Below are 25562 nucleotides of genomic sequence, written 5' to 3' on the forward strand. Positions count from 1 at the left end.
AGGGCGCGATCAGTCGTTGAGAGGAAGTTGGATGAAACCCAGTGTGGTGTCAGACCACAGAGAGGCTGTCAGGATCAGATTTTCGGTATGCGCCAGGTAATTGAAAAATGCTACGAGAGGAACAGGCAGTTGTGTTTATGTTTCGTAGATCTAGAGAAAGCATATGGCAGGGTACCGACGGAAAAGATGTTCGCCATACTGGGGGACTATGGAATTAAAGGTAGATTATTAAAATCAATCGAAGGTATTTATGTTGACAATTGGGCTTCAGTGAGAATTGATGGTAGAATTAGTTCTTGGTTCAGGGTACATAGGCGCCCGCAGGATTTTTTCCAGGGGGGGGGGGCACATTAACAATTTTCTTGAATATAAAAACCAACATAACGTCAGCAACATTAAATTGTTTACAGAAACTTCCAGTTATAACATATGCTAGATGACTGTCACTAATTTCAGTTTATGAAATAATCTGGTATGATATTAAACAATTGAACATCAACATCTTTAGAATTCCAGGGGGGGGCAAGTGCCCCCCTTGGCCCCCCTTGCGGGCGCCCATATCAGGGTACTTACAGGGGTTAGACAAGGCTGTAATCTTTCATCTTTGCTGTTCGTAGTTTACATGGATCATCTGCTGAAAGGTATAAAATGGCAGGGAGGGATTCAGTTAGGTGGAAATGTATTAAGCAGTCTGGCCTATGCTGATGATTTGGTCTTAATGGCAGATTGAGCCGAAAGCCTGCAGTGTAATATCTTGGAACTTGAAAATAGTTGCAATTAGTATGGTATGAAAATTAGCCTCTCGAAGACTAAATTGATGTCAGTAGGTAAGAAATTCAACAGAATAGAATGTCAGATTGGTGATACAAAGCTAGAACAGGTCGATAATTTCAAGTATTTAGGTTGTGTGTTCTCCCAGGATGGTAATATAGTAAGTGAGATTGAATCAAGGTGTAGTAAAGCTAATGCAGTGAGCTCGCAGTTGCGATCAACAGTATTCTGTAAGAAGGAGGTCAGCTCCCAGACGAAACTATCTTTACATCGGTCTGTTTTCAGACCAACTTTGCTTTACGGGAGTGAAAGTTGGGTGGACTCAGGATGTCTTATTCATAAGTTAGAAGTAACAGACATGAAAATAGCAAGAATGATTGCTGGTACAAACAGGTGGGAACAATGGCAGGATGGTACTCGGAATGAGGAGATAAAGGCTAATTTAGGAATGAACTCGATGGATGAAGCTGTACGCATAAACCGGCTTCGGTGGTGGGGTCATGTGAGGCGAATGGAGTAGAATAGGTTACTTAGGATGATAATGGACTCTGCTATGGAGGGTAAGAGAAGTAGAGGTAGACCAAGACGACGATGGTTAGACTCGGTTTCTAATTATTTAAAGATAAGAGGTGTAGAACTAAATGAGGCCACAACACTAGTTGCAAACAGAAGATTATGGCGACGTTTAGTAAATTCACAGAGGCTTGCAGACTGAACGCTGAAAGGCATAACAGTCTATAATTATGATGTATGTATGTATGATGTAGAAAGGAACGTAGAGACATTCATATAACTTTTGGAATATACCTTGAACGGGTACTGTACTCAGCACTATTGCTGCCACACCAATTACCGCCGATACACCCATGTAAAACCACAGCCAAATGGTTGTAGCTATAACTTGTATGAGACTGACCCAAATCCAATGGAAGTATTTGCCAGCGACGTCAAAGCGACTGACATCATTTGACAATAGATTTACTATATTTCCAGTTGCTGTCTGCTCCATGGAGAACTTTGTGAAACGGAGAATCTGTAAGCAGAAAAATACTTCTTACATATCACCATCCATAGACAAACATATGTTCTTGTATTATTCATTAATTTGCGGGCTCAAAACAGGAGCGTTGTCATCAACCTTCTGCACTTGTATGCATGTGTGTGTGCGTATGAGTGCAAACTAACACATTGTCCTATGCTATCGTAGCCTCTATAGTAGAGTATGCAACAGAATTTCTCTAGGTCGACCTCAGCCACATAGTCAATTAATCGTTAGGCTTCTGTACCCAAAGAGTGGTTTGGATCCTGTCTGTACTTGGAACACTTAAGGGGGATTAAATGAGACACCTACCTGCCATTGGCTTATAGAAATAGAAAGAAATACTGTAGGACAAAATTCTCGGATTATCTCTGCAGCTAGTACGTCATTTCGAGAAACTTCTGCACCAACATTTCACAGTGACCAATGACATGCAATGTTTATCATAATATTGTAGACATGCAGTGTGATAGAATATCAGTAGTCAAATATTCGCTCAGTCTGTTCTCACTTGAAGCTTCCATTGCAATACAGATTGGTGTTTAAGATACACTAATTCCGGAGTAATTGAATCCCTGAGTGATCATGTGTATATCGGTCATTCTATTAATCACAGTTTTATAGAAATATATAATTACTTGCGTGCAGAAAATGTAGCCCATTCCCTTAGATCACAATAGTGCTTTCCTCGTTCAGGGATTCCCGTATTTAACTTACACCTGACACCACCCAGAAATTACTGCTTTCCTTCATGACTTGCTTGAAGTAGGCCTAAATCCGGAGAAACAAAAATAAACCAATGAACGACGTTTTACCTTGGTGTGACGTGAAGAGAATGTAAGAAATAGCCTCCGTTAATGAAATTCGCTATGACTGGATGAAATAAGGACAGGTCTTGCCGAAGGAAGGATATTAAGGGCTTTTATTTTGGAGAGAGGTAAAAAACTTGTCAAAAATGTTGCTATAAACATAAAAGAAAGGGAAGAAAGTTGACAGTGAAGAAGGTAGAGCTCTAAGACATGCCATCACCAACCTAAGTCGTCGTCTCTCTATGGACCACATTCCTCTCACGCAAGTGTACTTAAATCAGCTTTCTAAATTAAGAATACAATTTAGCAGTATTCCGTACAGGAAGATCATATTCAAAACCAATAAAGACCCTAAGTGGATTAACAGAAAAATCACCCAAGTTCGTATCGAGTATATGCAGTTCAAAATGTTTCTCATTTATGATTAAAAACGTAGGTTACTCACCTTGCGGTAAACAACAGAGCAACAAGCTACTCGGACTCGCATACCAATACAGGAACACCAAAGAGTATAGTGATTCCTTAGCAACACATTCAAGAATACAAATCCAACCATGAGGACCGCACACAGATAAGCCTCATTAACTTCCATTATGGTGCCATCTGTGAAATATGCCACCAGTCTGCTTACTAAGAATGGAACAATCGTCCTGAAAGAAGATAAAAACTGATTGATAAAAATGTACTCATTTGCAAAGTAAATGCACACTCCGAAGCAGTTCTGGTGACCATGCCATTCAAACAAGTGTGTCATCATTACGAAAAGCAGGCGAGATACACGCTACTGTTTGTGAGAAGATATTGTCCTATTGGGATATGGTATTTTGGACCTACTACTAGAAAGGAGACTTACGCAGTAGAGAAATTCCTGGACGTACCATTATGCCATTAGAGATCTGTGGACCAAGCAGGTTGAATACACCGTACCTATGGGTCGTGTAACTGTAAGCTTGCATCCAGGAGATGGTGGGCGTGATTCTCACTATCGGTAGCCCTGAGGAAAGAGGTATTTTCCGTGATTTTTTTATCTTGAGAGCAGGCGAATGCCGGGCTGAATCATAATTAAGATCACAGTGCTACCATTCCGCAAGCAGCAAAACCACCTGTCCAGGAAAGGAGCGCAAACGCCCGACATTATAGAAAAGCGAATGGGTGACGACTTTGGATATTCTTTGAAGACAAATCCTGTTCTGCCCGACACCATGGTACCATGCTGGTTGCCAGAGGCGACTTGGCATATCTTAAAATGTGACCTGCGATGTCATTGGGTTGATTGCTGTTTGTCGGACGATGAGATAATTCTCTCGTTGGCGGTCCGTTGAGTCTTCTAGAACCTTCCCGACGCATTTCTGTAACAACATAGTCACCCAGTGTAATCGAACAGCCCAAGTGGCGGCCAATTCGTCGAACTGACCAGCCTGCCTCCCGTAGTCCAACGAAGTGACCTCCCTCAAACTCTTCTAGTTATAGAAAAAGTTCTATGTCATGCCTAACCACTTTTACTCTGTACTGAAACGGGAATGCCCTGCGAGCATTCGCGTTCATGTATTTCTTGAGGAGAACTCGCTATCACCCGGCTGTATGGATTCAAAACGAGCGCCGAGCGCGCAGGTATTGTGGGGGACAGCATGCAAGCAAGTGCTGCTCCAGAGTGCCAGCCAAGGCCAAGTGACGTCACACCGAAAGTTCTCTTCGGTTCTATGGCATTTCATCACGAACGGAAGGTTAAATCATAATTTCGAGAACGTCACCTTGTAGGCCTGGACAATAAATGCTACTAACCAAAATTCATTAAAATCGATGGAAGGATGGCCGAGATATGAATTTTTTAAGATGCTCACATTTACAGTCTCGCCGTCCGACGTTCGGCAATAAAAGGAAGTCGCCAGCCTTGAGGATTCGACTGCGCTAGCGAGAGGACATACGTGCCTATCGCTCCGCTGTCCCTCTCCTCTCACCGAGACCTTCCAGACTTCGAGAGACTACACTACCTGCCCCAACCGGTTACCGCTTCTTGGTACCTAGGGTTAGATAGGGAATCTGTGGACCAGGGACCCGCTTAACAACGGATAATCCCGCGCCCACTAGTTCGTATTAGAATGTCCCCACACCAAAACACACGGAACCAGGCTCGTAATTCCCAAAAGAGCAATAAATCGCATCGGAAAGAGCAATTTGTCGACGAGCCTGGGACCATTACAGACACAATCGCCGAGCAACCAGAACGTCCAGAGGAGACCGAGAGGGAAGAGACGCTGTTATCACAGCGCTCTGACTAACCGGCTGGCTCCAAACCTACGGCGGAGAGTGAGACCCCACCACGTCTCTACTCGACTGTGGCGACGCTGTACTCACAGCGCCTCAACTTCAACACCACATATCCGTGGCTACAGTTTGAGGGCAGCCCCACAGCAACGGCCGCTGGCAGGAATACTAAGCCAACCTTTCTTAAGGCTGGCACAGCTAGCCTTGTCACGCACGGCCCCAACCGGTCACAAACGACCCTCGCTCCGGACACTGACCCCGTAGAGCAGGGAATTAACGTGACAGATAGTGTTTCACTCACGAAACACTACATCCTACACATGACAGGCATACATAGCACTGACACTAACACTAACACCCCCTTGACAGCTAACCGGAGCTTAAGCTCGCACCTACCAGTCCAACCAGCGCCGGCCCGCGCGGAACGCTATATAGCAGAGCCAGCGACCGGCCTGGCGAAACCTGGGGGCGGCGCGCCGACCGGCCCGGTGGCCCAGGGGGCTAAACACAACACGGAGAGCACCTCTCCCCCCAATGCGATCCACCCCCTCCTACCTAACCTAGTGGTCGCACTGCCAGACGCCGGGAAAGAGGGACCCAGTCCTGCAGACCCGCGCGAAGAGGCGGCCGCCCAGGGAAGGAACGTTGGGGAAAAGAACCGGACTCGGCGGAAGGCGCCAACAAAAGTCCAACCCTCCCCCAAGCAAGCCAGCAACTCAGACTCCGACTCGGACGAGGCTAAACTGGTGATGGACCTATCAAGTTCATCCCAGGAGGCCGACTCTGAAAGTTCGGAGGGAGAGGAGCAGTGCGAACTAGGGGTGACCGAACCCGAGGTCCCAGCCACCCAGCCTGGAAATCAGGGTGACGGTTTTAAGGAGGCCAAAGGGAGGAAGAGGGGGAAGGGGAAAGGGAAAGAACCCCAGCCCCGGAGCCGCAGGGCTCAGAAAGGCGGGGGTCGAAACCCGAGAACCCAGGCCGATAGCTCCACGGACACTACAAACGACACGTCTATGCCACCACCAAACACAAACACGAGGCAGGCATATCAGGAATCACCTCAACCAGCCACCCGTAAGGGGTCTAATCCCCACCCCTTACGGTCTACACAAACAACATAAAGCAGATTGAAATGGAGCTTCTCAAAGAGCTGAAACCTGAGCAGAGAAACTACTATTTCTCTAAGCCGAGATTTAATGCGCACGAAGCAGTCCGGCTACACATGTCTAGCTTCGAAAGCTATGAAATCGCTATACAGGTGCTGAGGAGGCTTAATATCACATTTGTAAAGATATTGCCCAACGCTACAGAAAAACGATTCGTAGTGAGAACGCCCAACAACACATACGAGCCAGGAGATATCGAGCTAGCCATGCAAGCCCAGGGTATCAACGCTCTTACAGTGCACCGGATACGAACAGGAAACAGACCAGCCAAAGGCTGTCTCTTCCTAGTTGCCGTGGCGGACACCCCAGGAGCAGACAGTCTGAGGAGAATGCAGATGCTGGCGAATATGCTGGTGACAGTCGAGCCGTACCGCCCCCCAGCCACTGGTCCCCAATGTGGAGTGTGTCAGAGGCATGGGCACTCAGGAGCGGCCTGCCGGCTAGATCTCAGATGCCGCAGATGCGCCGCCTCCCACCTGTCTCGCGACTGCCCCCACGGCAGCGACCCCGCGTACTCTCAGTGCGCAAACTGCGGGGGGAAACACGCGGCTAATTATAGAGAATGTCCCAGCCGCAGGGACTACGAAGACGCTTACCAAGGCAAAGGGCCAAAGGGAGACAAGCGTGGCAACCCTAAAGCACAAGCAGGCCCGTCAGGCACAGGCGCTTCACGCAAGCAGAAATCAGGCCCCTCAGGTAAAAAGGACCCTTCAGGTCCTCCAGGCCTTTCAGGCACAAAGGGCCGTAAACAAGGCCACTCAGGCAAATTAGACCCTTCAGGTGGAGGCAAAATTAACTTGCAACCCCCAAGGACGGAGGGTACACACAACCCCGGGCCCTCAGCCCAAGCACCCCCCACCTCCGTCCAAAGTAAGACCTCCAGGAACTACTCAAAGAAGAAGGCCCTACCCCCAATAACTACAAGGCAGGTTAAGCCCACGCACGCTGCACCCGAGCTGCCCCAGGGCCCCTCCGGGCCAGCTCCACCCCCCGCAGACAACCTGCCGACAAAAACCTAGCATCCGAGGCACCGCCCCCATTGCCCGCCCCCAACACCACAACAAACAGACCCATCTCACCACATACACACAAATCACCAAGCCAGGTACAAAAGCCCGAAGGGGACACGGCAGGGAGAACATTCAAGGAAAGGATAGAGGAAATCCTGAAAACCATCTTCCCGAACTTGAACCTCACTGCAATCATAACCTCTGCAGTTATGATAGCCAACTTGCTGCCCTTCCCCTGGCTGAAGGACCTGGCGAATACAATATACGAACTCCTAACCCAAGATGGCTGAACAACTCAACGAGAATAATAACAATGATAATAATAACAATAATAACAACGATAACAATAACACGCAAGGGCTTCGAGTACTAATATGGAACTGCCAGGGCGTTAGGTCTAGGAAATACGAACTCGAACCCTTCCTAGTCACGAACACTATTCACGTAGCACTGTTAACAGAAACGTTTCTCCCACCTGGGAAGAAGTTCAACATACGAGGCTACAAAATACACAGAAGCGATAAGGCCAACGGAGTTGGAGGAGTGGCAGTTCTGGTAAGAAAGGACATCAAACATATGGAGGTGGACATACCGGAGCTGGTCGAACTGGAGGCATGTGGAATTGCCATGCCAGTCCGAGGAACACTCATAAATGTCATAGCGGCATACTCCAGACCGAAAAGCCTGAACACACAAGACATAGACGCAGTACTAAGGCTAAATCGAAACACGATCCTAGGTGGCGACCTAAATTCGAAACACGCCAGCTGGAGATGCCTAAAACCTAACTCAGAAGGCACAAAGCTGTACAACCACATGCTATCCCAGGACTATGTGGTAACAGCCCCCAGCGAACCCACGTTCCTAGCGCCAAACGATCAGGTCGACGATATACTAGACATAGCCCTACTGCCACATATTCCTCAAAGGCATAGCATAACGGTAGTGAACGACCTTGGGTCGAGGCACCAACCAGTGATATTTACACTAGATGCGAACCCAGAGGAATATGAAAACAACCCCAAGCATAGGCTCAACTATAAAGCAGCCAAGTGGGGCAAATTCGAACACAAGCTAGACACACTCCTACAGGGAAGTGAGGGTATGCTATTAGACAGCACAGCCCAAATTGACGAAGCAGTCAAAATCCTAGTAGAGGCAATTCAGGCAGCCGCAGCAACGAGCATACCAGAAAGCAAACACAAAGAATACCCACAATTCGAAATTCCAGCCCACATTAAGGAATTAATACGCAAGCGCAACAGCCACAGACGCAACTGGGCACGACACCATAGAGGCTACGACAGAATTATGAAAAATGAACTCAATACCGAAATACAAACCAAAGTACAGGAATGTAGGTCGCGAGAATGGAACAATAAACTCCGTCTATTCGACACAAACACCAGGCCTGTGTGGAACCTAGCGAGACACTTCACTCGTGAAACACGCAGCATCCCTACTATTAAGGGACCAAATGGCCCGGTATATGAGAACCGTGATAAAGCGGAAGTCATAGCGGACTCGATCGAAGCGGCATTCACTCCGAACGAAATACCATCTGACCCTGCCTTCACCAGGCAAACCGAGGCAAAGGTAGCTGAGTTCCTCGAAAACGCACCTAAGCCGGAGGTTAAGAGGACAAATATACACGAAATTAAATGGAATATAAGTCATCTTAACCCCAAGAAGGCGCCTGGCCCAGACGAGATACAGAATATTATAATTAAGAAATTAACACACAAAGCCCTAACACTACTTACCAGCATCTTCAATGCAATGTTCAGACTCCAATACTACCCTGAAGAATGGAAAAGAGCTAGAATACTCGTATTTGGAAAACCAGGCAAAGACAAGTCAGACCCAAATAATTATAGGTCTATCAGCCTCCTAGACGCCCTCAGTAAAGTATCTGAGAAAATACTACTAAAAAGGTTAATAGGGCATATCAAGGAAAGAGGAATAATTCGCAACGAGCAATTTGGCTTCAGGAGCGGGCATTCAGCCCCACAACTGCTCACGTGATTCATAGAAAAAGCGACCATAGGTTTCAATAAACGAAGGGACAAAGGTTCGGTTTTCCTTGATATCCAGAAAGCATTTGATAAAGTCTGGCACGAAGGCCTACTAGCGAAGCTAATTGACCTCGAATTCCACCCAGGCTATATAAGGCTAATAAAATCCTATCTGGAGGGCCGGGAGTTCCAAGTAGACGTACACAACACGCTGTCAAGCACGCGAAGGATTAGAGCGGGCATAGCCCAGGGGTCACTTATCGGCCCAATCCTCTTCGTCCTATATACAAATGACATGCCCTCTACGGAACTCACTATCACATACCTCTACGCTGATGACACTGCTATCACAGTCCAACACCCAGAACTAGCGTGCGCTCGGAAGAGGCTCCAAGTAGCGCTAAGAACTCTCGAGCCATGGCTAATGAAATGGCGCATCAAGGTCAATGTTGACAAGTGCCAAGCTGTGCTGTTCACTAGGAAGAACAGACGCACACGCAGACCAGCCAACATTAAACCGCTAAAGCTTTACAATCAGGATATAACATGTCATGATAAAGCCAAATACCTAGGAGTAGTCCTAGACCGAAAGCTCACCATGCTATACCACATCAAAGATATCCAAAGGAAAGCTCAGATTAGACTCAGCCAGCTATAGCCTATACTGAACAAAAAGTCCAGTATAAACACAAACGTAGCTATAAATATGTATAAGGCCTTAATTAGGCCAATAATCATGTACGCAGCCCCAGCATGGGGGTTTACTGCAAAGACGAACCTGGATACGCTAGAACGAATACAAAATAAATGCATTCGAGCAGCGGCCAGACTTCCATTCGACACACCAATACGCCAACTACGCGATATTGCTAAAGTCAGCTCGATTAGGCGCCACATACGAAAACAAACACTAGGAATGTACACAAAGTCATGGGGTAATAAGATCAACCCGTTAATAAGCGGGATCGGACGCTACGACGTCGATCTTTACAAAAAGTACCCCACACCGAAACACATTCTGTTCAGCCACAGGGTTGGGGGGGGGGGCGAGGGGCCGATAGCTGGCTCCTCCCCAAGCTGACACCTAGACACCACTTAAACCCACATACTGCATACAACATGTACCTATGTAAATATGTAAATATGCTCCCATGATTACAGCTGTCTTTAACCCAGGGACCAGGCGAGGAAAGACTGATAAGCAACACAACACGAGAAGAAGACGATGGCAACTCAGCCAGACGGCCAAAGACAAATCAACCACCTCCGCCCCCCGAAAGAGACACGGGAGTAGAACATCAGCCCGCGCCCTATAACGAAGACAGCAGTACTAATATAGTTACTATTTCGTGTCATTCTTCTATTACTTAGGCAAGCACTGGACGTGAGCGCAGGCAAGCAAGCCGGCACTCCAAGGAGCACCTGTATATATATATTTATTGTTCTAATAACCTAGCATAGTTGCAGATTTGCAGTGACAAGTGTGTTCCAACAACACCGCACAGAGGGACATCGCCAGGCGGAAGAAGAAGACAGCCCCTTGCACCAAGTAAGGCTTGGCTCTCAATCCCCCTCTCCAAACGGAGACTTAGCACCAGGGACCACTGGCTGCTGGGCAAAGGGACGATCCTGTGGCCCAGAACCCAGACGCTAGTGGACCCGAGCCGTCCCGGCAGTGACAAGATAGACTGATCCCCATAATAACAAACAATGGCAAGGAAATGGTTTTGATTGCATGACACATCTTCCTAACACAACCTCTGGACTTTCCAGCCCACATCCTTGCATGTGCTATCAAAAGTTGTCAGGTTTTACACGTAGGCTCTTTCTCTTTCTGCCTATGTGGTTTTTCCCTGACCCTTCAATACCATACTTCAACACCACCTTACCAAACACAAACTCTTGCCGTGGTAGCGAGTCTAACTCGGAAACCGGCAGATACTCCTTGTATCACTTCCCACTCTTCCCTGCTATCTCTTTCTTCTTAGAAATTAATAGCATGTCGGAGGCCATGTAGATTGAGTCGATGGTCATGGCGGGGGAGCGGGCTACGGGGGCCCCCGTAAAAAAAATTAAAAAAACTGAGTGAGTCAGTGTGTCACTGGATGTGTCAGTGTGTGTGCGAGTGAGCACATCGTCGTGAACCTGTCGCCTCGCTATGTGATACGGTTCGTTACTCTGTCCAGCTGAGGACCGGGGTTCGAAAGTACGTAATACTAGTGTTGAATGCCTTCTCTGTGGACTCTAACTTCGCGTGTAAGCGAAAGCTTATTCTTGTTAATATCAGTCTGTCGAGCCGTGTAACTTCATTTCGTTTTGTAAATTATGTAATTGAAGAGACTGTACATTTTGAAATTGTGCTTAAAGGACTTAGGGCATGAAGACTGTGCTTTAGTTGTTTCCTCTACAAGAAACTGTGTTAGGCTATCTCGTAAAATTGTGCCCCTAGTGACTGAACAATTATTTTATGGACAGTGTCACTTTATTTCGTAAAGAGTAGTGCCTACTTTTCTTTCAAAGACTGTGTCAATCACTCCGTGAGAAAAACAGTGTCAACATTTTCTTTGCATAAAACTGTGCCAATCTTCATTTCTAAAAGTCTGTGTCAATTCATTTCACAGAACTGTGCTAATATTTACTTTCATAAAACTGTGCAGATATTTCCTGCTGATTCGTGGAATACGGTACCTTTATTTCTTTTCGAGGGACTATGTCAATTCCCCCCATAAAGACTATGTCTAAATTTACTTGTAATCTTGTGCCTCAGTGAAACTTTTTCCTCTGAGAAATTACGTGATTTTGTTAAGACTGAGTCGTAACAGAACTTGGTTCTCTTTCACAAGACTGTCATAAACTGTTTCTTTCTGTCTTTGCAGAAGCTTTAATTTATTTCTACGAGTGTGTGTGCTAGGACATTGCATGTACTCATTGCAAACAGTGCAGAGACTATGTCCAAAGGACTTAATTTATTTTCTTTTGAGATTGAGTGAAGTGCTAGACTATCGCATCTCAGAAAGTTCCAGATTATTTTCATTGCTTATCATTTCAAGTACGATAGTGACTATTGCACGAACAATATTAATTATTCTTACAGAACTGTGACTTTGAACTCATCTCTTTTTTTTTTCAAATGTGCGTCCAACACCATTTACAGTGGAACCTATTCGACCAGCAAATAGTGTCTCGCCTTAATTCGCAGTGCAGTGCGGTAGAGAAGTGTCGTATCAGATTCCATTGGCATTCTGTGCGAAAGTTCTACATTTCTCTGCTCCTTTCATAGGACTTTGTGGAATACAAAACTTAACAACTATTCCACTCTGCACTATCATCAGACGACCGCCCCAGGTTCGAGTCTCCGTCAACATCAAGGGCTGACAACAGCCGTGGGTCAACTCCGACAACGTGGGACGACGCCGGCTCCGACGACGGGAGACGACGCCGACGCCGCAGAACAACGCCTCCTCCACATCTTCAAGGGCATTCAAACTATTCGTCTGTAAAAGGTGATATAATTTCTATGCATTTCTTTTGAATAAACTGCTAGTTCCACTTTAAATATGAACTTATTTCACTACCCTTCTCTCATACTCTCTAAAGCATGAACCGTACACGCCTTGGCGTTATCCATGCTCTCCACAAAATTGAAGTACGGGCGTTCCTATTTCAGTACAGTCATATTGATACGACTATCCTTCTGTCTTAGGTCGTTTATGAGACTCGTATTGGCGAACACTTTAAATCTCTTTTGGCATTTACTGGCAACTAGTTGTCACCGAAACTGAAACAGCAAAACATCTACCTATGTCAAAGTTATTTGAATATTAATGAGACCATAATAAAGGAAAATCGATTCCTTTCATTGTGAACTGTTTTGTGCTGCAAACAGTAGACTAGTAGCACAGATACGGTGGAACTGTATGCAAAATTACTTTTATCACATTGATTGGAAACAAGTTTTTAAACATCACGTTATCAATGTGATGCCTCCATTGAACATGATGGGAGACAGTTTGAACAACGTTCATTGCACAATATCTAACGACTACCACTTCATTATCAGTTCTACATTGTCTAGGAATTCAGAGCATTTTGGAAAACGTTAAATAAAACTAGCATATACCGCTCAGAATATCTACGCGCTAGGTGCTTGCTGTACGATTAGAAAAACAAAATTATAAAAAAAAGTAACATTTTCCTATGCAGGTAGTAAATATTCCTCTATCAGACACTTTTGTCTTCTTATTCCTTTGAAAAAGTGAACCACACTCCATGTTAGCAACATTCAGCTAAGTTATTTCATAGCCTTACACCATGAAAAAATACTCTGAAAACCACAATTTGTTAATTTATTCGACTCCTCAGCTGAATGATCAGTATCGTAGCCTTCGGTCCAGAAGGCCCGCGTTCGATTCCAGGCCGGGCTGGGGACTTTAACTGCGTCTGGTTAATTCCTCAAGATCTGGGACCGAGTGTTTCATTTACATTCGCATACAACACACCACACTGTAAACAACCACAGAAACAGGCTTAATCCGCATGAAATGCTTATATCAGGTAAATGTGGAAAGGCCAGATAGAAGAGACACAATTTATTTTCAGGCTTATTGATACAACAGATAATGAGCTAAGTCATCTCACTGGTGAAAGATCTACGTAACATTGTATATGGATAAATACTATTTTCGGCAAATTATTTATTTATTCATGAAAATAACAGGCGTTCAGCCCCAAATACATGTTCGCAATAAAATAATCCAACCTAAGCCACCACACTCCACCATATAAACAAACACAAACAGAACAAACACCACATAATAACCTACCGTCCGGCCGAGTCATCCCTCTGGTGAGAAGAAGGCCGCCAACCCAATGATGACTCGACCGGCCCTTCCCGTGGAGACCTCCTGAAGGCTCCAAGATCCAACCAGATTACAATGCTTTCCCTCTCACCATTCCTCTCCTAATCGTAAACCACCACGTTCACAACAATAAATAGAATAATCGAATCTCAATAATAATAATAATAATAATAATAATAATAATAATAATAATAATAATAATAATAATAACGGACAACTCCCATCACAAAAAAGGGTAAGGAAGGAAATTTCCGTATCCCCTGGGCATGCCATGAGGTTCGTTGGATACTCCGGAAACGTACAACCCCCAAAATAGAGTCACCACAGCAGTCATCCTCAGAACCTCGTGCCATGCCCCTCATTCCGTTGAATTAAACCCCCAGAATCAAGAGAGAAATACTGATAAGGATAATGATAATAATAATAGCAGTCACTTACTCAAGGTTCAAACATACTCATCAAGTGTCCTTATTGCACACTGCACTTGCGTCACATTATTTTTCCTGACCTACACCTAATCAATACTCCAAACAACACCACTCAGCATTTCAGCACTAGCACACCTAATCAATACTCCAAACAACAACACTCAGCATTTCAGCACTTGCATTCCAACCAACTCTAACACAAACAGAAAGACCTTGCCTTCATGCAATCCCAAATCATTACCCAACTCCACATACTTAACTAGGTACTCAACACAGTTTCCATTTCAGATACACCACCAAATCAAAATTTACAAACTCTAAAATTTGCAAAATAACATCACTTTTCACCACATTTCAACAATAGTCCTCAATAACTTCAACCATTTTATACCATTTTATAAGACCTCATTTATACCACCTCTACTTCTTCGACAATAACACTCACCTTCTGCCATCCACCATCTTATATCACCACTTCTTCAACACCACATTTCAACAATATAACACCTCCTAACTTAATCTTAACACATAATCATAAATACCAAGCCCTCAATAACTTCCAACACCATATTTCAGCAATATAACACCAACTCCACCTCATATAACACATCATAACTTACATACCACTTCTCCATCACCACATTTCAGCTTCCACAAATAAATACCATCATAACTTCCAACTCCACAAATACCACCTTCATCTCAATTACTTACTCACTTTATTATTGTTTTTGCTTCTTGTTACAATACCTTCATTACTTTTCGTAGCTCCCCACATGACCGTTAAGTCTCTATTTCTCCCTCTGTTCCAACTCTGTTCGTTTCCCAGCCTTCTGCCCATGCATCTATCCCAACTCAGATTGAGACACCCCTGGTTGCCTCTTGACGTAACCTTTTTACCCTGCGCTTCTCTTACTTCGCTGCTTTCACTCCCCTGCCTTTCTTCTTCACTGCTTACGGTTACCTTTTCACTTGGCACCTCTCCCTGGGCTTCTTCACTGTTTATGATCACATTTTCACTTGGCACCTCTCCCAGACCCTCTTCACACTGCACACTGTTACTGATATCTCGCCTCACTTCCCCACCTTTCGTTGCACTACTCACTTTTTCTTCGTCTTTTATCCTCCTGTCTAAGTCAATCTATTTACAGACCAGATTCTCTTCCAGTTTCTGCCTGCTACCACTAGTTCTTGCCCTTTAATAGTCGCTCTCAACCCTTGATTTATTGCACGAATCTTGTGTTTTCTGAGTATTTTCTCGTTCCTAATCGCCTCCCATCCCACGTCTCTTGATCCATATTTTCTCTCTCTGCACATTACTCGCATTTCTTATCACAGCATCAGCCATCAACGTAGAAAACAGTTCTAGTTTGATAGGCCTGTTGCCCCTAATTTTTCCTACCCTCTGCACATCGTCTAAATCTACTTCACTAAAGTTAAGTTTCAATTTCCCCTGTATTAAGTCCACTACTTTATAAGTTGTAAGTACTTTGTCTTCTCTCAACTTCTCAGGCACACCATATATAAATAAGCACTTCTTTCTTCGATATAAAGTATTGGCTTCCACTTCGACTTTCAGCTTCAAGTTCTCCTCTTCTAATCGTCCTATTTTTTCCCTTAAAGTTACAACTTCTTCGGAGTTATGTCTCACTAGTGCTGTTATATCTTGCATCTTTTCTCTTAACTATACCTCCATTTTTCCAAACTCCCTGGTTTGTTCTTTAATCATATTTTTAATTTGCTCAAAAGAGCCAACTTCTTCCACCACCTCTTTTACGGCTCTTTTGAATGCATCCATATTTTCCCTTTCCTCATTTCTACTAGAGGTCGGGCCTGGGTTCAGCTCGACCCCCCCCCCCCAATGCATAGCAAAATTATAATCACCGCCGCTGATAGCAATAGTTCCCCTTTTCTCTCCAAATCCATTTTACACCCTCCTAATTTCATTTCTTCTTTCTTCATTCTTCCCTGCCATCTTCCTACCGTCGCCCTGTACTGCTCTACACCAATCATTGTCGGCACACTTCTCCACAACCTTCCTGCACTCGGCACTTTCACTCACACCTCCCACTCCCGGGGCCCTCCACTCAATGCGACCTCACTCGTCCGTGGCTTAGGCAAGACTGTGTATTTTCGGCAAATTAACACGGATATTGACAATGCTGTGGCCTTCAGACATTGTTCGTCATTGAGGAAGCCAACTGTTTCGGAAACTGGCTTCGTTTAAATTTAAAAGGAATGCATTCTGAGAAGGAATAAGTCTTATTATGGGCTGGGCTGAGTGGCTTAAATAGTAAAAGAAGAGCAGGACTTCCTAAACTGACGTGTACGATCCCGGTTCATTCCAGAGATATTTGAAGGTGCATAAATAAGCCAGCTCCGTGTCGGTAGGTTTACCGGCGCGTACATAATCCCCTGCAGGACAAAATAATAATAATAATAATAATAATAATAATAATAATAATAATAATAATAATAATAATTGAACCCATAATTCTACCCTGGTTAATATTGCAACTAGAAAATTGCAACTACAAGCGCAACCATAATTCTTTATTGCAAGCTCATCTCACGTTCTGTGACATCACAACTCACCGTGGGAGCGAGCGGCCTACCCATTCGAACGAGCTCGGAACACTTCGATTGACTTTGAGTAATAAATAATTAACTTCCACATAATAAATCTTCAGTGCGAGAGATTTCGGCAATTTCATTAACCAATAAACAAGTTATTAAGAATTTTAAGAAATATTTAATGAAGCTAAAATCCACAGGGTGGAAATGTATGTCATTAGGCCCGGAGAAAACTTGGCATCCATACTGGCAGATTATAAACACGTGCCAAGGCCACACAATCTAAATGCGCGCGAAACTGTCTATACAAAATTAATTAATTACGCCCGTTACAGGCACGGGAAAAATCAGCAAACAACACCATCATGGCTTGGAAATAAGGTGGAACTTTTGGGGTGAGTCTCAAACAAATAGATCCGGTGGTTATGAAATTGTATGATTACACCACAATATATCACGATCAGGAACGGGTCCCTAGAGAAGCTATACATATCCCTACTTCTGGACAGTAGTTAAACTCACTTCGTCGTAGTTTGCGCGAGGGTGAACCTGCGTTGCGTTAATACCAATTAGAGGTCTTGAAATGTTTCTTCAAATAAACTTGTGATATTTAATGGGCTATTTGGCTCGAGATAAAATGTTTAGTTGAATTGGCATAGAATCCCTGAACTTTTCAAATGAAAACCGCGAATTCATAGATAGCTTTAGTAAATTGCTGTAAGTCTTTTTAAGGGAACCGTAGACTAGCCAAGAAAAGCTTCGGGTTTCATATCAGTAAACCACCTGGCATAAGAGGGTGAGAGTGTGGGAAGTTCTCATGGAGAGTTGTACAGATAGTGTGTGTATGGAATAATTTATTATTTACGTGTTAGAGCAGTTAAAGTGTAGACTATGTGTAATCATAAGTCATATAGAATAAAGAGGAAGAATGTGCTCTCCAGATATGAAGAGCTAAGTGTGTGAGGCAAGCTGGCCCAAATGCGGCCGGGATGACCTATATCTACGACGCAGTTTGCAGGTCTGTCTAACTTGAATTTCATGTTTGATAGTAAATGTACATGCTTGTCCCATTAAATGGCTGTGTCGTGTATAAAAATTAAGTGTATTGCGATGTTGAGGCGAAGTGTCTATTATTCATTTCAGCGCCCGAAACTCGAAAATGCGTTTATTTCTGCAAGAAAATGTAATTGGTGAAGTTTGAATATTGTAATGAAAATCAATGAAATAATGTTCAGGCCGGTAAAAGTTACAATGATGATAATGATAACGTTGTGAGCGTGATAAGGTCAAATGGTAAATTATCAATAATAATAATAATAATAATAATAATAATAATAATAATAATAATAATAATAATATTCACGCCAGGAAAAATTTTAAATGATAAATTATGTGTTCAGCAGTAATGTCAAGTGAGACTTGTGATTTATACCGAAATCCAGTGAAGTCTGATAAAGTTAGTACTTATTGTGGAAAACTTAAATTTTATGACACCGTGTATTTGTGATACAGAAAAACGCGGCATGCTATTTTGCTCTTGAGGTCAGAAAACGTAAAGAAATTAATTGTGAGATTCTTATAAAATTGTTGGCCATGGGAGTACGGATCTTTGAAAAAAGTTTCGATCAGGAAGAAATGGATTGTAATGGAAATGAATTATTATGAGAATAGTTAGGAAGATGTTAAAGGTAGAGTAAGCCTTTATTTTATGAGTGATGTATAACGAACAGGAGACTGAGGACAAGAAGCCCTGTTTTGCGACGGAGATGAATTTGTGTGACGGGGTGTATGTGAAGAGGTAATATTTCCGAGGCAGGCTGTTAGATAACGATGTCCTGTAAGCAATCCACAACAGTTGACTAATTTAATAGTGGTCAGAAGCCAAGTTAGCGCGTAGTAACGCCTATTTTAATTACAAGTCGATGTTCTTCCATGGTTATTATATTTTGTGAGACCGTGGGTCTTGGCAATTAAGTCCAAGTGACAATTCTATGTAATACCAGCAAAGTGCATTTCTGTGATAGTCGACCTCACGAACAAAATACATTCTGACACACGGCCAAGGCAAAATTTGATTATTGTAAATTGAATTCTATTCTGTATTTTTACGAGACGAAATTATCGCTGACTAGAAACATTGCGGGTGTGAAATATGAATGTTATTAGAATGATAGTTTAGCTTGAGTAGACTGTTGGAAAGCTACTTCACTGGACAGTTCACGGTAATACATGTTTGTAACGGTGAGATGATAGGCCATTTGGAGCCTCACACTTGAGTTATGCTGTGGATCTCGTGATGGTGGTGATTACTGTTTTCCGTCATATTACGTAAAATCATACGAGAGTTGAATTTATTTTTATTTAGCGAACTTCACTGCATGTGTTGAGATTGTATTGAGGAATGGATTAAACTATTCGGACATGTTGTTTAATTTCGATTTCACACTTTATTGTAAGAAATGGACATAGTTATATTTCCAGGTTCGAGTTCATTCTGTGGCGAGTTTCATTTCATTGTGTTAGTTTCAACGAGGATTAGATTTAAATATCCGGGATTGTGTTTGAAGTTTCGATTTCGCCTGATAGTGTAAATGATGTTTAGATATCCTAATGTAGGCTCAACGATAGATTTAGGATGCCGCGTGTGTTATATAAATATATGGAAGTGTAGACACATTTTAGGCTCAACGACAGGATTAGGGCGTCGTTTGTGTATAGTAAAGTCATAGGTTAGTAATTTATATGAATCGACTTGAACGATGCTAGTGTCTGCAGTAGTGAATACGAATGTGAATAGTGTTAGCAGGTATTATCCAGGCCATGTTTCGGCATAATTCTTACTAGCGAGAAGGTGCTCCCATAATAGCGTTGCATTAGTAGTGGCATGAATGTGAGGGTTATCCCACATGGAAACCTAGCTAACGGAGACTGATCATTACTGTTTAGCCGCTCGTGTTCAAGTTCGATATACTTTCGTTTTATACATTTTTATTTTCCTTTACTTTTAGATTTATTTGTTCGGTATAATATAATGATAATGATATTGCCGTGTTGATTTATGTAGGATTCGGTTTCGATTCGTCAGCTGTTTATGATACTTTTTTATTTTTCGTTATTCACTTTATTTAGGTGAGACGTTGATCTACCGATCATTGGTAGTTTAGTTTAATGGGACAAGTGTAGGTAGACAGATTTGTAATTGCAGTCGTAGTTATAGAAAATTGGAAAGAATTCCTTTATTTTGTTTGGATGTGGACTTGTATGTTAATGAACTTAACGATGTAATTATTTATGACCTGAAAGTCGGTTTAGTGAGAATATTTTCAAGTAACTTATCACTTTTCTTTAACTTCAGTGTTAGGCATTTCTTCTAAATGCATAATGAATTAACGTTTTCCTGCATTTCGCAGTATTGTTCCTTCAGGACGACGTAACGTAAGATCCCGTCGGATAAAGTTGTTGTTGGTTCCTTCTGAACATCTGTTTGCGGTGATGCATGTTTCAGCATCGGGATTATTCTGTACTTAAGGGTGTCACGAGATGACAATTCATGGTGGAATTTTATTTTTGATTGTGACCATTGCTGTTAACTTGTAATGAACACCATGCTTTTTTGTAATGTTTCGCAACCTATCCGAAACAACTGATAGTCGATTTGGTTCGATTAAGGGTCCATTCGGGGGAAGTTCCAATATCCGATAGGATACTAGATTGGTGGATAACCTTAATTAAATGTAAATCTAAAATTCTACTTGTTGATGGTCAGATTTTCCACGGATCTTGTGGATTTACTCTCAGTTATCGTTTGAATTAATGGTGCCCAATTTTCAGGCTTTATTTTCGTTTTCTGGTTTTTGCCGTCCACGAATTTTACACTACATTTTCATTCTTTTATATAATGTTAAACAATAATAAAGGTTAACACTCACGCTACGTATTGTGACTGCGTTAGAACGTTGTAAAATTATTGAATGATTCTTTTGTGGTTAATTTAACATATATTTTCATCATGATTTAATTTGAATAAATATTTTAATAAGCACATTTTTGCTCCTCATTTAAAGTAGTTAGGCTCTATTCTGAACCCCACCGTTTGGTCAATGTAATGATAGCAAAAAAACCCGCTACGACCCCAAGATCTAAGAGTTAGATATTGCTCTGTTGAAGCAGCTATGGCAGACTACCAACGATGGAATGGAAAGTTCAAGGGTTCAATAATAATAATAATAATAATAATAATAATAATAATAATAATAATAATAATAATAATAATAATAATAGTTTTACGTTCCACTAACTACTTTTACGGTTTTTGGACACGCCGAGGTGCCGAAATTTGTCCCGCAAGAGTTCCTTGAGGTGCAGGCTCAGTAGACCAGAGCTTCTACCGCGTGAACCATTCATTCCCGAAGCAGTTTATAATAAAATGTGTGCGTGTGAATATCGAGCTGTCAACCCCATGAATCCTATGCCTCGTAAAGAAAGGAGCTAGTTTAACTATTTTAGAATTTAAAAAAAAATGCTGAAGAAACTTGTGGGCACTCAACTCAACAACACAATGAGGATTATTTCAGGTGTAATAAGATCAACTCCTACCCACTGGCTTTCTGTCTTGACCAACATCATGCCACCTTCATTCCGTAGAGCACAAGCACTGTTGAGAGAATATTCCAAGATAAATGAGAACCCTGACTTGTACATCCACTCCAATATTCCTGACCTTCATAGGAACCGGTTGAAATCTAGACATCCGCCAGTTAAGTTCGCTCAGAAGCTCACAGAAGACAATTTCAACCCCTATGCCCAATGGAAGGAAGATTGGATCTCAAAAACAGGTGAACATCTCTGGCCTTTCTTCCCACCTAATTCGAGGTCTGATATCCCAAGAAGAACTTGGACCATCCTTAATAGGATTCGATGTGGTCACGGTGTCTGTGCTGCGTCCCTGTATAAATGGGGAAAGATACAATCTCCCGAGTGTGACTGTGGTGCTCCTTTTCAAACCATCGAACACATTGTAAAGGAGTGTAGCAGAAGAGCCTACCCTGGAGACTGGTTTGATTTTCTAGAGGCCAATACACAGGCTCTAGAATGGATAACATCTTTGGACATTAAAATATAATGTACTTGCTTTCTTGTTTCTGTATATATGTATATACGCCATACGATAAATAAATAAATACTGAAGATTAAATTCATCTTCTTAGAATGAAATAAAATATGAATAGTATAATATTTGAACTCACCTACAAAGCCCATTATCCATAGCAGCAACTAAGCCAAACATTAAGAAACGAAACCAGAACGTCTTTATAATGGCTCTCATCAGATTGGGAGTTTGATTCACTCTTGAGGCTCTCAGAATCTCTCTTTGCCAGTTCCTGGAAATGTTATATTACAATTCACTGACAAGATAAATGTTCTTGAAGTTATTTACTGGTTTGTAATAGGCACAGATTGAGAAATTTTAAAACACGTTTCTCTGATACAGTATTATTTTACTTCAATACACGGATGAATAAGAGGAGATTTAATCACTTCATATTACCGTTACGAAGCTAAATACGAGTAATTGCATCGCTTCTAGAATTTTACTTTGTAAGATTTCACTTGGAACTTGAGGTATTAAATAATACTGAATTGTAATTGTAAAAAAATTGCATATTTTTTACCTTTGTCTTATTTAACATTTCTAATGATATTGCTATTTTAACTTGTAAACCTAAGAACGTGGATAATATTATTTGAACCCATAGTTTTTAGATGGTAATTACATTTACTCACTTTTCTAAAGAATCACCCAACTTCTCTGCCTCATTATTAGGATGGGGATCGTACAGGTCATCTTCTACTAAATCATCGGTATATGCCTTGCAGAAGAGTGATCTTGTCCACCTGAAATGCAGGGTAAACGTAATTGTTAAGCGTCAGGAAAACGACAAGGAAATGCTATTGAAGTTTGAATATTTGAGAGTCTCAAAATTGCAACGGGAGCGATTTTCCACGGTGGAATGGATTAAGTTTAAGAAAAGTTATTAAATTGTATTATCTGGGAGGAATATAGGGAATGGATTCATTATAATTACGTCGATAGCAATTTACCTGTGGTTCGCGGGAGTATATATATGGGAGAACTTACACTAAGATTGAAGAAATAGAATAAATTTTAAAATCTAAATGAAGCAATAACTGTTTTTGACTGAGTTAAATAAGGAAAATATTTTTTAACCTGTGACACATAGGTTTCAAGCCAGGTCCAAACTTGGCTTGGCTTGTCGAGATAACTTCTGCTCAGTCGGATGGCCTGTAGATATTGAAATGTCTCGTTTTCAAAGTCATGACATCGTCAGCTGTGTTGCTCTCTTTTGTGACAGATTCTGCTGCCTCTGATAAATTAGTGCTTCTCATTTGGTCTCAGGAGGTTGAATGAATCCGTTCCAATCCTCAGTCCAGAATTATAATACCTTGACTGGCCGGGAATCGAACACTCGGCACCTAGTTAAATTTCAGGCACATAACTTTTACATAAGAAGACTGGCCTATGATAACATAGAAAAGATACCTAAACGAAAGACAAGCTTTTAATTTTACGCAACTCTTAATATCGCGATCATGGGTATACTACCTCAGGGTTTAGGCCTGTGTGGAATTCAAATCACAAAGATGCGACTTTTATTTGGTCAGAATTCGAACTGTGGCCACTTCAATGAGAAGTCAATGACAATGTCCCCACACATTAAAATACAGTTTGTCTTTATGCATAAATTGTCGGTTCTTGATATCTTGAGGTCATTTTCAGTGACCTAGTGCTTTGTATAGCCGATTGCAATCTGGATAGTCTCGAGTTCGAAATCGTGATTGGGTTATGGGCTTTCCCTTGACACGAAGCGACCAATGAAATGCATTTAGGATAGTGTATTTATTAGCCTCGAGAAAACTAATCACGAGCTAGGCCTATATTATACTAAACAGCAATGTCCACCTGAGGTCTTCACCTCAAGATATATTCTAACTAGTGGAAGATAGCGATAAGTGGTTTTTCACCTTGCACAATTGCCTCGGCGTTTATTAAGCCACGGGGCACACGTCGCACGTTCTTTCATGTAGCTATATTGTTATTCACTAAGGTTAAAACCGATTTTCGTTATCTTCATTAGTCAGAAGACATTTTAGGTGAAGTACTTAACCCTCAAACACACGCGTATGGGGTGGAATCCACCCCAGGTCATTTTATTTCCTAGTGAAATGTACAAATAACTGTTCTGTGCTCTCTCCGCTCTTGTACATTTCTGGCTGGATCCCCGCAGAAAGAGTCATTCTTACATAATCAATCTTAAAATCTCCAATTAATACAATAATTCATATTTTACAGTACAATGATATGTGGGGTGGAAAGCACCCCCACGCGTGTGTCTGCGTCCTAAGATCTGGCGCGTGTGCTTGAGGGTTAAGTAGGTTATTCTGTTTACTAAATCATGGGGAAGTGATTCTTCGAAATGACTGTGTGCTAACTTATCTATTTTATTCTTATTATTGCTGGCAGTGATTATTAGCAAATGATTACGGTATTCAAAATTACTGAAATAGAAGTGTCGTGGGAAACTGAAATCTTGGGGCAAACCAAGCCCGCTTCATCTATATCGATCACAAATTTCTCACGCAGCCATTGAGGTTTGTCATAAGGATGTAGAAGAGCAAGCTGTTTCGAGTTCAACTGATGGCAGCAAATTTTCTTATTTTACTATGGTCACCCCAATCCAATTAAGCATACGTCAAGTGCAGTATTCGCTACAGCGCAGTGAAAGTCACCCGCAATGTAAATCAATCAATCAATCAATCAATCAATCAATCAATCAATCAATCAATCAATCAATCAATCAATCAATCAATCAATCAATCAATCAATCAATCAATCAATCAATCAATCAATCAATCAATCAATCAATCAATCAATCAATCAATCAATCAATCAATCAATCAATCAATCAATCAATCAAGCAATCAATCAATCAATCAATCAATCAATCAATCAATCAATCAATTAATGAATGAATTAATTAATTTTTTGCTATTTGCTTTATGTCGCACCGACACAGATAGGTCTTATGGCGACAATGGGACAGAAAAGGCCTAGGAATGGGAAGGAAGCGGCCGTGGCTTTAACCAAGGTACAGCCCCAGCATTTGCTTGGTATGAAAAAGAAACCACGGAAAACCATTTTCAGGGCTGCCGACAGTGGGGTTCGAACTCACTATCTCCCGGATGAGAAGTCAATGGCAATGTCCCCACACATTAAAATACAGTTTGTCTTTATGCATACATTGTCGGTTGTTTATATCTTGAGGTCATTTTCAGAGACCTAGTGCTTTGTATAGCCGATTACAATCTGGATAGTCTCGAGTTCGAAATCGTGATTGGATTATGGACTTTCCCTTGAAACGGAGCATCAATGAAATGCATTTAGGATAGTGAATTTAGCCTCGAGAGAACTAATCACTTCACTCAGTCTACACCAAAAATGAGTAGGCCTATTTGGTTAATTCCTGGGGACAATCGAGGCCGGGCGTAGAGCTAACCACTCTACCCCTATACATGAAAGAAAGTGTCACAATCAATCAATCAATCA

At 42.1% G+C, this 25562-nt stretch overlaps 1 protein-coding gene across 3 annotated transcripts in view; it reads right to left on the minus strand.

The window, feature by feature from the left end:
* Positions 1–25562, minus strand: part of LOC136866156 (ATP-binding cassette sub-family C member 4) — a 294433-nt gene that overhangs the window by 205429 nt on the left and 63442 nt on the right. For all 3 annotated transcript variants that reach the window (XM_067142874.2, XM_067142875.2, XM_068226640.1), the window contains 4 exons: positions 22721–22831; positions 22183–22317; positions 3065–3269; positions 1579–1804 (listed from right to left, as the gene is read on the minus strand). In XM_067142874.2, coding sequence (XP_066998975.2) covers positions 1579–1804; positions 3065–3269; positions 22183–22317; positions 22721–22831 — 677 coding nt within the window. The remainder of the gene's footprint in view (positions 1–1578; positions 1805–3064; positions 3270–22182; positions 22318–22720; positions 22832–25562) is intronic.

Source organism: Anabrus simplex, chromosome 3 (genome assembly GCF_040414725.1).
Source record: "Anabrus simplex isolate iqAnaSimp1 chromosome 3, ASM4041472v1, whole genome shotgun sequence".
Lineage (NCBI taxonomy): Eukaryota > Metazoa > Arthropoda > Insecta > Orthoptera > Tettigoniidae > Anabrus > Anabrus simplex.